Source organism: Callithrix jacchus, chromosome 11 (genome assembly GCF_049354715.1).
Source record: "Callithrix jacchus isolate 240 chromosome 11, calJac240_pri, whole genome shotgun sequence".
Lineage (NCBI taxonomy): Eukaryota > Metazoa > Chordata > Mammalia > Primates > Cebidae > Callithrix > Callithrix jacchus.
In genome coordinates, this window is record NC_133512.1 from 12,350,443 (window position 1) to 12,364,735 (window position 14,293).

A 14,293-nucleotide genomic window follows, 5' to 3' on the forward strand; every position below is an offset into this window, starting at 1 on the left:
TGTTCCGGTCCAGAGGAGACTCCGAGGGCCACAGCAGAGAGGGCCCCCAAAGCCACCCCCCACCACCAGGGAGCCAGGCACACATCTGTCCACTCTGGACCTTGGTGGGGGTCAGTAGCCCCTCCCTGCAAAGTCAGCACATTGGCAAGACCCCTCAGCCCCAGGTGACCTGCACACCTGTCTACCTGTGTCGGCGACCTGCACACCTGTCTACCTGTATCGGCGACCTGCACACCTGTCTACCTGTATCGGCGACCTGCACCATCACAGGCATGAGAGAGCTTTCTAGATGTGTTTTTTTTTAATTATTTTTTGGACGGATTCACTCTGTTGCCCAGCTGGAGTACAGAGGCGTGATCTCAGTTCATTGCAACCTCTGCCTCCAGGATTCAACCAATTCTGCCTCAGCCTCCTGAGTAACTGGGATTATAGGTGCCTGCCACCAAGCCCAGCTAACTTTTGTATTTTTAGTAGAAACAGGGTTTTGCCATGTTGGTCAGGCTGGTCTCAAACTCCTGACCTCAGTTGATCCACCTGCCTTGGCCTCCCAAAGTGCTGGGATTACAGGCATGAACCATCAAGCGTGGCCCTCTAGACTCTTAAATGGCTTGCCAACATCCACATCACACACCAGCCAGGCCTATCTACACCCCACCCGGTATCAACACACTTAACTCAAGTGTCCCAATTCACTTCAAGGCTAAACTTGACTGTGCTTGCACACTAAGTGACAGAGTGCTTGGAAGCCAAGCATGGCCCTGTGTGGTACCGAGCGGCCAGGCCAGAATCTGACAGGACATACTGGGCCTTGACACTAGGCCAGTGGGGTCTGGCCTTAATTCTGTGTGGCCATGTCCTGGCTGGCTCCCATAGATCCTGGTGACAGGAAAGGGGATGACTGGCTGTGGGGTGGGGCAGGCACAGGGCAGGCAGAGGCCAGCTCACATCTCGGGGCCAGCACTTGCCAACCTGGGCTGCCAGTAAGTCCCTTGTAGCGCTGACCTTGGATTTATTTGAGAACAGAGGGCAGCTGGGCAGGAACGAGGGAGCGGCTTCCAGCAGCCCCTCTTCTCTGACTCTGCTGCCTGGCTGGTAAATATGAAATAAAACCAGTCCAGACCCCGGGGTCAGCGCGGGCTGTGCGGCAGGGCCTGCCCATCCAGTCTCGGGGTGCAGGCCAGTTTGGGTGCTGAAAGGAGGCCGTGGGCAGATCCCGGCCATGCCTCCTAAAAGGAAAAGTGCTCCTGGAGAACGCGCAGAGCTCCCTGTGAGTCCTTCAGGGTTGTGGCTTCTGTTTGCTGAGGACTGGCTCAGGGCAGGCCCGTGAGCTGCTCACGGCACCCATGAAGCGGGGCTGTTGCTGCATCACCCCAACTTTCAGATGGGGGAAAGGGGGTGGGGAGGCTAGGTAGAAGTGGAGCTGAACCCTGTCACAGGAGGTCCCACCTGGGGCCTCAGGAGCAGCCCGCTCCTCACTTGTTTTCTGGTGGGACTTCTCAAGCCCTTCAGAGGCTGCCACAGAGCTGGATGAGCCTGTGCTCCTTCTAAAGATCTGGGGCTGGGGGCAGCGAGGACTTGGGGAGCCCAGCAGTAGGTCTGAGGCAAGAATAACCCTGGGCCAAGGTCTGGGACCAGGACAGGATCCTCTGAGGGCATCAAAAGTCTACAGGAAAAAGTGAGGTGGTGTGAAGCTGGTAGGCAATGGAGCCAGACACCTCTCTCCTCTTGGGGTCCCAAGAGGTCCAGTCAGGCCTGTGCAGCCCCAGGAGGCTGAGCCCCACAATGAAGGTGAAAGAGGGCAGCTCTCGCTGTGGCTTTCTGCGCACATTTTGTTTGTAAAAGGCAACACAACAACCAGCAATTAACCCACCAGCAGCTCTGCCACCCCGGGAGAGGCACCTGTAGGCGCATCCCACAGATGCCTGCCATCTCGAGGTCAGGGCTCCCGGGGACCTAGCAACCACGTGGGCAGCACCCTGACCCTCTGCATGAGCGTGCATGACGGAGCTGGAGCCGAGGGCCTTGTAGCTGTTTGCCAGCCATATGGGGATGAACGCAGCCATTCTGGGAGCCTGGGCTCAGGCCAGGGGCTACACGCTGGGGGGTCCAGCATCTGCCCTCCATGGGGTCCACTTGGCCTTTCAGCTGGGGCCCCATTCCCGGTGCTTTTATCAGGATCTGGATCATCGTCACGCTTGTGGGGTGCAGCTCAGCTTTGAAACGGAGGTGTGGCTTGGAATTCCCTCCCTGTCACTGCCAAGCTGGCGCATTCTGTGCAGGGCCACGGTGTGACCTAAAGTTAAAGCCAGCATTACGCACTGCCTTGACACCCAGCGAAACCAGGAAGGCCCTGAATGGCCTGGCCTCATGTCCCACTCCGGACTCTGCTCCCGTGGCTAAGTCCCCACCCAGGCGAGCCTCATCCCCACGAGGACCTGGCACTGTTCCCGCTTATGCCTGAGTAGCGAGCTGCAGCTCTCTGCTGACCCATGAAATTATTCAAACCAGCCGAAACTGCCTCTGGTGGAACCAGGGACCACCTCACCCCATTACTACAAAGCCTGCCTCCCCAGCCCCTGTCCTGAGTGCAGTGTCCTCCTCTCTCGGCTCTGAGTATATGTGACAATAAAATGCCGTCCACTCATCTATCCGATGCTGGGTGTCATGCGTTCAGTCATCCTCATAACCCCAGGACAGATTCTCATGCTCACAAACAGGCTGAGTAGGAGGAGATTTAAACCAAGGTGTCTGGACTCTCCAGATTAGGAAAACAACGGTGGCCCCCACAGGGCAGGCACAGTGACAGGAGGGGCTTGCTAGGCCATCCCTCCCAGCCCTGGTAGATGGGTCCTCCACCTGGGGCTCCCCCACCCCCAACACATACACGTCCCACCAAAGCCATAGACACCATCTTGGCTTCCTCCCAAGATAGCAGGGACAGTGGCTCAAGCCAGACCCTGAGGGCGCAGGACCCACCCGGTCAGGGTCCTACTCTCAAAAACAAGGCCCAGACTCCAGGGCTGCACTCTTGACCACTGTGGCCTTATGTCCAGCCTCATCCTCTGCCCCCAACTCTGTCCATGTCCTTCCCAGAGAGTGGACAGCTGCCCAGAGGTTCCCACTCATTCCTGAGCAGATGCCTGGGGGCCCAACCCAGCCCCAGGCTCAAGGCCCGGGAGCACAGCTCCGGGCAAGCACTGCCACATTTTTGAAGTGAGTGAGGACAAAGAACTACAGAGAGGATCGTGCTACAGAGGCCAGTGACCAGCAGCCTGCACACTGCTATCGGGCCCTTTCTAGAACGTCCCCGCCACCTCCAGACAGGAGCATCTGCACACGTCCGCTCTCCCAGTCTGCGACTCGCACATTCACCGGTGGGGCTCTCCCAACCCCCACTAGCCTCAGTGACCTTCTTAGCGCTAATCACTCCACACCGAGCTGGAGTCGGGGCTCCACCAGGTGACATGCAGACGATGGAAAATCATGACCTCAGAGCACCTGTGACGCAGAGCTGCTGCACAGACCTGTCACGGGACTGTAGCTCCTGGCCCTGGGGACACAGGACAGGGGCTGCCCTTAGGGGAGATAACCACCCAGGGCCCCCAGCACCTTCCAGAGCTTCCTGCAGCTCATCCCCCTTGAGCTTCGCCCTGGATCTCCAGCTCTCCAGACTTTCCCATCAGCAGCCAGACCAACACGACAGAGGGAAAAGCTCTGCCATTCCCAAGCTCTGTTACCACCCAGGCCTCAAACCCGCACCTTTCGGGTTTCCCCACTCCTGCCCAACTAGCCCCAGGGACCTGGGCACTCCGAACCCCCTCCCTCCTCCTTCCATCTGAGGTCATTACCACTCCCCACCCCAGCTCAGTCCTTAAGTGGAATCTTCACAACACTCTTCTCCTCCCACCCCTTCACCTCTGTTTATTAAGGATCTATACGTGCAAAGCAGGAGGCCTGCCCTTGGTGGGCCTACAGTCCTCTGGCGGGTGGCCTGGAGGGAGCAAGGGGCAGTAAGCAGGAAGGACCGGGGAAGGGGGGCTGCGCCCACACTGGCGGAACCAGGTCTCCAAACCTTGGGCTCACAGGCTATGGGTTCAGCCATCTCTCCATTCCTCTCTCACCTCCTGGAACCAGCAGGGTCTGGGAGTAAGGATCCCTCCAGACGTGGGAAATGTCAGCGCTAGAAGACCCAGGCAGCATGGAGGCCAATCCTCCACCCATTTTACAGAAAATAAGAGTGAGGCAGGGAGGGGACAGGCTTTAGGGCCCAGAACCCAGCTCTCAGGTCCCCCCTCTGCCAGGAACCTTTTCTGCCACTGACAAGATGAGATGCAAAGATGCTGGAAATGCTGAAGCACACAGAGGGGTCCTCCCTGACGACTCCTCCCCTCCCCTCCCTCCCTTCCCTGGCTCAGGGACTCCTCCCTCACCCCCTCTGAATGCCAATAGGGTAGGCCCTGCTTCTGCAGCCAGTTCACGATGCATCTGCCTTCGCCAGGGGTCACGGAGGCTCAGGGACCTGGCATTGGACCCTGACCAGCAGGTCTTGGGACTTGGTGTCCACACAGGGCCACACCCAGAACCAGAAAGCAGGAGGCCATGGTGCTGCTCACCCTCTGTGCACCTTACAGGTGGGGCCAGCAAGGGCCAGGACCCTCCCTACAGCCTGGCTCTCTGTTCTCCTGATCTTCTTCAGAGCCACTTCCCAGAAGCCTTTGACTAAATCAGTTCGGTTTCCAAACTAATGACAAAGTCCTGTCTCTCAGCCGTCCGGCTTGGCATTGCCAGATAACACACAAGGTGGGTGGCCAGTTAAATTTGAATTTCAGACAAAGGACAAAATTGGTTTTCGGTAGAAAAGTCTGTCTCAGTTTCAGATACACAACAAATAATGCCTGGTTTGTGTAAATGCGTCCCATGCGATCTGGGACGTACAGAGCCTGTTTTACAGCTTTTCATTGTAAATCATACTTAATTGCTAAATCCAGCAGCCTAGCCTTGTTCCTTCATTGCTGCTCAGTGGCCCTGTCCCGGGAGAAACGGAAATGCGGTGCCCCCGCTAAGCCCCCAGAAGGCCTGCCTCCCAGCTCCCCAACTCCCTCTGCACCTGGAAGTGGGGTCCCTTCTCCGTATTCCCAATTCAGGGACCATCCCCATCTGTTTGAAGGCTGACCCTGGGTCGGGTGGAGGGAGCATTTCCCAGGGATTTCCCCCAACTCCTGGCCACCCTCCAAGTCCCTAGGGAATAAACTTGAAGGCAGGGTGGGCCAAAAGTTGGGTGGGGGGTCCAAGCCCCAAAGCTGCCCCTCAGGCTGGAAGCCACCCAGGGAGGGTGGCGAGGGGAGGAGAGGAGGTCTCCCAGCAAGGAGCAGCCAGAGAGAGAAGCAGGAAGGGAAAGCGGGGGAGGGGGAGGGGAGAAGGGAGGAGGGGGGAAAGGGGAGGGGAGGGGAGGGCCCCGGAGCTGGAGAGGAGGGAAAGGGGCGGGTCCCCAGGCCGGGAGGGGAGGGTCCTTGGACCGGGAAAGTGCTGCCGGCGCAGGCGCATGCTCAGCTGTCCCTGCAATGCGGCGCCTCGTCCTCTATTAACCCAGTTCCACGGATTCTGCCGACCAGGCACTCATTATCCCCCAGAGCAGGGGTCGTTTTCCGGCTGTGGGTTGTGCGGGAGCCATGAGCACGCTGCAGTACCGGCTGCAGCAGGAAAGCCACGGAGGCAGCCCCCACCTACTGCACAAAGGGGTCGCAGGCAGCAGGCTTTGGGGGGGGCATGCAGGCCTCCCTGGGGTGCAGGCTCAGCTCCAGCCCCAATGACCACAGAGACCTCAAGATGGTCCCTGTCCATCACAACTTTGAGCAGGGAGTGTCCTCGCAAGACAGAAGGTTCCCTGGGGAGACCAGGGACCCCAGAAAGGGAGCAGGGTGAGCTGCCAAAGGGCCTGCGGGTGGGAGGAGGACAGTGGTGAGACGGATCTCCTCACTGCGGGGTGAGCTCAGGGCCTGGGAGGTGAGCTCCACTTGTGAGGTCAGCCCCACCTGGGAGCCTCACACTGGCCCAACCCTTGGCCTCCCCCAGCTGGGTGAAATCTAGGGTCCTCCACACCCAGGCTCTGCTAACCACCAGCTAAGGCACCCTGTGCAGTTCCCAGCTTCTGTGGGACTAAGCTTCCCCCCCACCCCGCCCCAACCCGTGTGAACGGGGAGCCCACGCTGAGCTCAGAGGGTGGGAGGACGTGAGACAACACAGGATGACGCCAGGCACGCAGGAGCTCCACCCGGAGCTGAAGGCCATTCCAGGGCAGGGCCCTGCACCAGGGGCTGGGCGGGTGGGGGGCCCCACAATGAGGCACGTTTTAAGACTTGTGTGCCTCTTTACCCCGAGTCAATTAATTCTCCTCTAACTGCCTTTGTTAACAGTATTTTAATAATCTCTCATTATTCAGTACATACACCAGCTTTGAATGTCTCACAATCCTCTATTTAATTAAGTATTAAATCTTTAAAAATCAAACTGTGAGAGCTTTGGCATCAGCTGGCACAGCTCTGCAGTGTCCGCCTGGCCAAGGGTTTCGGTAACGGAGGGCCTGAGTATTTCTGTGTCTGCAGCAGGCATCCTCCTTCCTGCAGCTGCATGCTACTGGCCGCTTCTCATCACCTTGAAGGACCAAGGCTGCCCCCTCGGGCCTGGACAGGAGCGTGTGTGGGACACTGGGGACACAGCACTGCCAGTGACTCTCCAGGAGTGAGTGAGGCCCCTCCACTGGCACTAGACCCAAATCAGGGGTGAAATGCAGCTTGGGAGGCTGCTGCAGTGTCCCCCAGAAGGCCTGAGCGCCCAGCATCCCTCTCCCCACCCAACGCTTGCTCTCTGGGTCCCCTCCCCTCTCCATCCCCCACTTCCCTACATAACAGTGGGGAAGGCCATTTTGGAGAAGCCCCTGCCCCACCACGATGGGAAAGAGAAGCCAGCCAATCAGACAGAGCCCGGGCCCAGCCCCCTGTCAGAAGAGGCAGTCGCTTTCCAGCGTTTTCAGAGGCTCTGCGTTGTGAGCCAGGAGGCCACCAGATGAACCAGCTGCATCTGCCCTCAAAGAGCATGTGGTCAGTTGAGAACCAGCAAGGGTCGCCTGCCATGGGGCCTGGGGAGTTCCAGGCAGGGTGGTTGGCGGCCGGCAGGAGGATCCAGGACAGCTTCATGGAGGACGGGGCCCTGAGGCCTGCAGGCTGGGCGGGCCAGATGACACAAGAAAGCTACTGGGTATCCACGAGGGGTCCTCCGAAGCAGGACACAGAGGGTCTGGCCAGAAAGGGAGGCAGCAACACGAAGAAGGAAGGTGTCAGGGCCTTGCAGCGTCCCTCTGAGGTGGACACTTTACAGCTGGGGACATCTAGGATGACTGAGCAACCTGGCCATGGTCAGGTAGCTGGGTGGTCAGGGTCGAAGCGGGACTTTCACCTGCAAGTGTGTGTCCCACGGTGAGGCTCTGGGGCTCCAGCCAAGACCCCATCGCTCGCCTCCCTGTTCCCCCTCAGCTAGAGAAGCCCAGAGGGCCTGGGAGTACTGGGGAACCTCAGACAGGGAGGAAGTGCCAGGCGTCCTCCCTCTGTGGTCTCAGCAGACCATCCAGCTGTCACTGCCCACCCCAAGAGGCAGGCTAGGGGCAGGAGAGGGGACACCAAGGCAAGGCCCACAGCATCCAGTCAAGGCCAGCTCTGTCTGGGTCATTTTCTGGAGCCCCAGATTTCAACCCCAATGGGATGAGCTTCCCTCAAAGCCGGTACAGTGGGGCCAGCTCCCTCCTCAAGAGTTCTGAGTCCCCGCCATGATCTAGGCTGTGCGGCCACAGTGGGGTCCCTGGGCTGTGACCTGCACACCTTGGAGCAGGACTCTGGACCGAGGGCAGACGACCCAGTCGCGCAGGGACTGTGTGACCCAGTGATTCAACTCTGAGGAAACCTCTGAATCATTAGAAACAAACGCAGGCCGCATATGAGATGATATCGAGGAGTGACTGCCCGTTTTTCAGAGGATGAAGCTCCTCTGGCTGTTTTGGGAACCCTTTCTGCTACGGATGCTGAGATATGTATGCACTGAATGGTAAACGGCCCGGGGTCTAGGGCCCAGATGGAACAAGACTGGCTGAGAATTGATAACTTTGAAGCTGGGTTCGTTCTAGCATTTTCTTTGTATTTGGGAATGTAAAAGTTAAACAGGAAAAAACATGCTCAAGGAAATGGAAGGGCAAGGCTGAGCAGCCCTGGGCGGAGGGCCTGTGTACAACTCGAGGCAAAGCAGGAAGACATCGGCCTGCCCTCCGAAGCCACACACTGCTGGGCATCTCTGCCACTGCCCAGAGAGACATCCTGCGGGAAACTCACAGCAGGGGCCTGGCTGCTGAGAACACCAGGCAGCCCCCCAGCAGGCTGCCCCTTCCTCCCTCCTGGCAACAGGCCAGGTGTGCGGCTTGAGAGGTGCAAGCACGTGGGAGCAGGGCCTCTGATGAGCCACGGGGCATCCACCACAACACAAGGCAGCCCGGCTCTGCGGCCTGCGCGGTCAGCAGGACTCCAGGGCGCAGCCATCCTCTCGCTCAGATTCCCGCTACCCTAAACCTTTTGGACTCTAGAGCACTTTGAGAATATAAATAGGGGGTGTGAGGTTAATTTAGAGGAGCTATGTAATTCCACAAAAACATATTCAGGTGGTTTTTTGCTTGAGCCTAACAAACTCCTACTCATCCTTCAACACCCATGCAACACAGCTTTTAGAGTGACTTTCTCTGACCCCGCAGGACTGCCTCTCCCGGGCCCCACCTGGCACACGGCATCGTCGCGGCTGGTTTCAGGGTGTATCTGCTCATCTCTGTGTCCTCAGTGGAAACCTGTTAGATGAGTGAGTATCTACATCTAGGGCATGTCTGAAGGGGTTCCCCTCTCCTCCTCCCCAGGTCCCCAACGATTGAGGAATGAGACAGAATGTGCAGAGGGGCCAGGAAGCCCTGGGTGTGACATGCCCCACGGTCCCTGGCTGAGGAGAAAGAGGGTCGAAGTTACCCCGGAGGAGAAGCCAGCAGCACAGTGCTGCCCTGCATGTGCCCAGAGGCGTGGATCCAGCATCCAGGAGGGAGGGAAAGCCCCATGGGACTCAATTTGTGGAGAGAGGGCCCACGCTGCCTGCAAATGTGTGTCAAGCCCACTGCATGGGCAGGACACAAGGCCGCAGGGCCCGAGGCGGTGCTGTTGGCCCTGGGAAGCACACGTCGGGGCTGTGGGTCTGTGTGGACAAGGCTTTGGGACCCCTGATAAGGAAAGGCACAAGGTGGGTGGGGGTGGCTGACCTTCAGAGACAGATGGAAAAGCAGGAGGGAGACAGCTAGCTGTGGCTTCTGGTTTCCCACACTAATAAATTTCACAGGCTTTTACAACACCAAGTTGACCAGCAAGCAACATTTTTGCCAAACTGAATTCACTGACACATGTCACGGAGCCTCTCCCGAGGGCGGGGTCCCAGTGGGTCTGCCAACGTCGTCGGGAATTAGCTAGAGCCAGAAAAGTAGCAGCCTTCCTTCAACAGAACGTCGCACAGCAGTGGGAAGGGACCCAGCCCACGGACACGCCCCAGAACATCGCCTGAGCACAAGGCAGGTCACAGTGGCCTCGAGACTCCACTTTCAGGCACAGACGCAAGCGGGTGAAACGCCCATGTGGCAAAACCACAGAGAACCGAGGCAGGGACCAGCATCACATCAGGAGAGGGATGAGGGTTGGGGAGTGCCCGGGAGGCTCCAAGGTGAGGTGTGTGAGGTGCCTGCTCTTCCTGGCTTAGGGACCCCACCTTTGGGCTGGGTGATACTCCCCCCACTACCACCCCAGAACATTTCATACTAGTGCCTCCACCAGTACCAGCCACAGAATGTCAGGGAACACAGAAGCCCCCGCGCTCCGCGCAGTGCGCATGGCAAGCACGCAGGCGGCGCTGGCTTTGGTATGGTTGCTGTCAACACAGTGTAGCCGCGGGACCCGAGCCGGGCCTGGTGTCTCTTCAGGTCTGAGTTTCAAGCCTGCTAGGGAAAGGCTGCACTGGGCAGTGCCAGGACTCAGGGTCCAGCGAGGCCGCCAGACACCCGTGGGTCTTCATCCACGATAGGGCGACCACGAGACAAATGAGCTTCTCCCTGGGGCCAGGAGGACAGCAGGCTGTGGCCCACACTTGACCATCCCCGTGCCCAGGCTCAAGCCTGCAGCAGTCCCTGGGTGGTCACAGGGAAAAGTTGGTCACTGCAGACAACCACAATGAGCCACGACTCCCAGAGGCACAGGTTTAGAGGAGAGCAGAGGGCAGCCCACTCATGGTCTGTGCACTTCACAGACTCCTCAGGACCCTGGCCAGGCCTCTTGGCATCAGCAGCTCCCTGCCCTCTGCTCCCGGTGACATCTGCACCCCCAGCACCTCAATCACCCTTGGTCCCACCCACAATGACACACTTGGCCTGGTGTCCCCTCTTGCCCCAGTCACATGGCTCAGTCCCTGGAGCCTTCCAGGACATCCCTCCTGAGTCTGGACTGAAATCCTGGTTCCAGAGGCCACTACTTCCTCCTCCCACCTGCTCCTCCCAACACCCCGGAGCTCACTGAAGCTGACCCTCGGAGCAAGTGGCCCTCACCTCTGCCCACTGCTCTCCCAGCCAAGGGCCAACTCCAGGACCCCCACCTGCCTCACTCCAGGCCTCTGGGGTACCCAAAGCATCTTCCCAAGCAGGAACCTGGAGTTCCTCTCATTCCCCCAGCTCAGCCTGGGCTGGTCCCAGCCTCACTGCCTGAGGGCCAGAGCTCCACTCCGCAGGATCCATCAGGCTCATACCCATGCATGTGTGCACAGACACGTGTGTGAAGACTTCCTCTCTGTGGCACCCTGTGACAGGCAGGAGTGTCCCGGCCTCAGGGATGTCCCCAGGAGACCCACAGGTACTGGCCGCAGCCATACCTGAGCATTGCCCACTTATGAGCAGTTCTGTGTCTTGATCAAGAAAAAACAAGCTGGCTGCCCTAGGTCCTGGAACACGGGCTGGGCGCCCAGGGGGCCAACAAGGCTGACCAGCAGGCAGCCCATGTCCAGCTGTGTGGAGTCACAGGGCAGAGGGGCCACCGAGGCCCCGCACCTTGTGGAGAATGTTTGGGAGCTCATACCTCTGGACCTGCCCCAGCCCACTTCTCAGTGTCCCTGCTGGGCCCTCTGCAGCGCCACCCTCCCATAGCCCCTTGTGGGCTAGGAGGCCCACACAGGGACTGACCTAGCCCTGGGCACTGCCAAGCCCCTTCGTGGGTCAGTGATGAGGAGGTGCACAAGGGCTGGGACAGGAGCAGTTCCCACTGCAGCCTAAAGGACCTCCCCATAGCCTGGTGTCAGAAAATGCTCCCAAGAAGGGGAAACACAGATGGCCTAGTACATAGCAGGTGCTCAAACAATGCTGACACATCACTCCACAAATCGCACAGGCCCACCCTCACAGGTGGCTGGATCACTGTACACTGCAGGCCACAGACAGCAGGCAACTCTCTCACCAACCTGGGGGACGCCTGTCTGCCCACATTTGGCCTCAGCATCTGGTGGCCTCGCCAGATGGGTCCGGGCCTCTCCAGCTCCTGATTAGCTCAGATTTGTGCCCCAGGATGGGAGGGGCTGAGAGTGGCAGACAGGGGCTTCACTTGGCTCCTCCACCAGGACATCACCCGGCCCCTCCTCCACGGACCCCACTGCATGGGCAGTGACAGGGGGCTGCCACCTCAGTAAGGCAGGCACCCGCCCCACACCCACCTCCACAGCCCCTCTGGGTGCCCTGGCACACCCTACCTTGGGGCTCCAGCAGGACCCCTGCCCTAGTCCCTTCCCACTGCCTCCTCAGATCTGCACTCCAGCCACAGAAGCTGCCCCAGGCGGCCTCTGACCGTCACCATCGGATTTGCTGTGTGCTGACTTTGGGTTTTATTTGTCCTTGACCTGCCGCACAGGACAAGGGCAGGGAAACCCTGGGAAGGCAGGGTACCGTCTGATCCATCGCCACCTGCAGCACCCAGAGCTGACCATCGCCAGCAGGGCTCGGAAGGCCCGTGATACGGCACATCCACATGCTGAGGGCCACCTGGGGCCAGCACCAGGCGAGGCCCTTCCTCGCACACACCCTGCACATCTGAGAAGCCCTCCCAGGGCAGGCGGGAGTGCCCTGCCACTGTGTAGAAGACTCGGGCTCTGTTAGTTAAGAAACTGCCGGATCACCTCCCAGTAGGCCACGACACCAGGTCTCTACTGTCAGAAGGCAGATGGCCAATCGCAGCATTGCCCGGTCACCCAAAACTGTCACTGAGCTGTCATCCGGCGCACAGCTCTCAGGGCAGATCACATCACCCAACCACCATGGAGGGCTGGCCACCTTGAACTTCTCCCCCTCCAGCTCTGGGGGCAGAGACCCCAGTACACTTGGGAAGGGGAGATGAAGTGGGGCCCTGAGAACACCCTAACCAGAGCGCAAAGGTACATCCAGGGGTCTGAGGGTCTCTCGGCACCCCAACCAGCCCAGGCCCCACCAGGCCAGAGGTGCCCTCAAGTCCCCAACACTCCTGTGCCTCCCTCTGCCACAGCCTCCACTCCAGGAACCCCACTGCATGTGTTGGAGCCACAGGCCAGATGGGCCAAGTGCCGGCCGAGCCTGGGAGGGGCCTGCCGCCCAGTCCACAGGGCTTGCCTCCAAAGCCCCTGCCCCGGCCTGACAGCAGCTTCGCCGGACACTCCCCATGCCCTACCTCTGGCCGACAGCTTCTTGGTGTTGATGATCTTGGCTGCATACTCGTGGCCGGTGCAGAGCTTGACACAGCGTCGGACCACAGAGAAAGCCCCCCTGGGGAGGAAAACGGGGGAGCGAGAGACAGAGACAGAGACAGACAAGGAGAAAGAGAGAAAGCTGATTAATCTCCCCATAAACACTCCCCATTAAGCATCAGTCACCGGCCCAGCCTTGGGCAGATGGCTGTGAGTCAGAAACGGTGAGGAAGGGGTGTCCCTCACAGGCCATGCTCAGCTGGCCCTGCTCAACACCATCAGGACAGAGGCTGGCTTCCTGATGGCTGGCAGAGCCCTGGCAGATGGCACGCCCTGGGGGGTTGTGCAGAGAAGGAGGATCAGTCAGGTCCTAGTGAGGGTGGCAGAGGGGCCCTGTTCAGCTCCTGTCTGACCCACAGGTCTGCATCCTTGTGGGTTGACTGGACCAAGAGTCCATGTCCAGGGGCTTCTCAGCAGGCACCCTCGGGGGCTGTGCACCACATCCATGAGGCCCTGCTGAGTCCTCCCCAGGGGGAAATGAAGCTGGCCTTGTCTGGAAGGCCCAGCTCCAGAAGGCAGTTACATTGGGATTTGGTGCAGTCGGACACGGGGGCTCACAGAAGGTTTTGCAGGGAGGGAGAAACATCATCATTAAACTGCAAAGCTGGAGGAGAGGGCCCCAAGAGCCTCCACCATCCAGGAGTCATCGCAGAGGCCATGGAGGCCCAGGGTGGGGGTCAAGGACCATTCATGAATTGACAGTCTGGGGGTGGGGAGAGGGGAGGAGGGATGGGGGACAGAGGGAGCGGACCAGCACCAACTATGACCCACAGCCCAAGAGACACAAGGAAGGAATCGGGTTAAGGCTGCTGAGACCATCGAGAGAGAACCTGAATGCGCCCCACAAAGCCTGGCCTGCAGAGGGCACCCGGAAGGAGTCAGTGCCACCCAAGGGAAGCCACAGAGCCCGTGAGGCAGGAGGGGAGGAGCCGGTGCCCACCGAGAGCCCCGCAGAATCTGACTGTCACCACAGTTGACTTGATTTGCTTTCAGATCGTTTTCTAAGAACAGCACACATGAAGCAAGGGGCCTGGGCAGGAAATGTCACATGAAGGGTCTGAGTCCAGACAGAAGGGCCAGAGGATGCTCTCAGGCTGAGGCTAGGAGAAAGGGGGGCTTAGAGGAAGCCCACCACCAGGCGGGCACCCACCAGTGCAAACCTGAGCACGCACACCCTCCTGTGTCTGCACCTGCAAAGTGTCCTGCCTCCCCTACAGGAACAGCCTCTGCTCCCAGACAGCCTCCTCGGCCTGAACAGCCTGAGAAACCCACACAGGCGTCCAGGCCAAGGTCTCTGCGTAGCAGAAGAGGAGTGTCTTACACACAAACACCGTTTTATCTCTGGTCCTTCGTGGAGGTAAGTCTTTGTAAAAGGGTACTGTTCAATTCCGCGGAAAGAGAAATAATTACACTAAATCTAATG

At 59.2% G+C, this 14,293-nt stretch overlaps 1 protein-coding gene across 41 annotated transcripts in view; it reads right to left on the reverse strand.

Annotated features, from left to right (window-relative positions):
• The window catches only part of CAMK2B (calcium/calmodulin dependent protein kinase II beta), a 106,770-nt gene that overhangs the window by 53,167 nt on the left and 39,310 nt on the right, over nucleotides 1–14,293 (reverse strand). For all 41 annotated transcript variants that reach the window (XM_078342339.1, XM_078342333.1, XM_078342340.1 and 38 more), the window contains exon 2: nucleotides 12,795–12,889. Coding sequence is in view for 37 of the 41 variants with exons in the window: in XM_054237040.2 (XP_054093015.1) it covers nucleotides 12,795–12,889 (95 nt within the window). In the remaining 4 variants the exon portion in view is untranslated. The remainder of the gene's footprint in view (nucleotides 1–12,794; nucleotides 12,890–14,293) is intronic.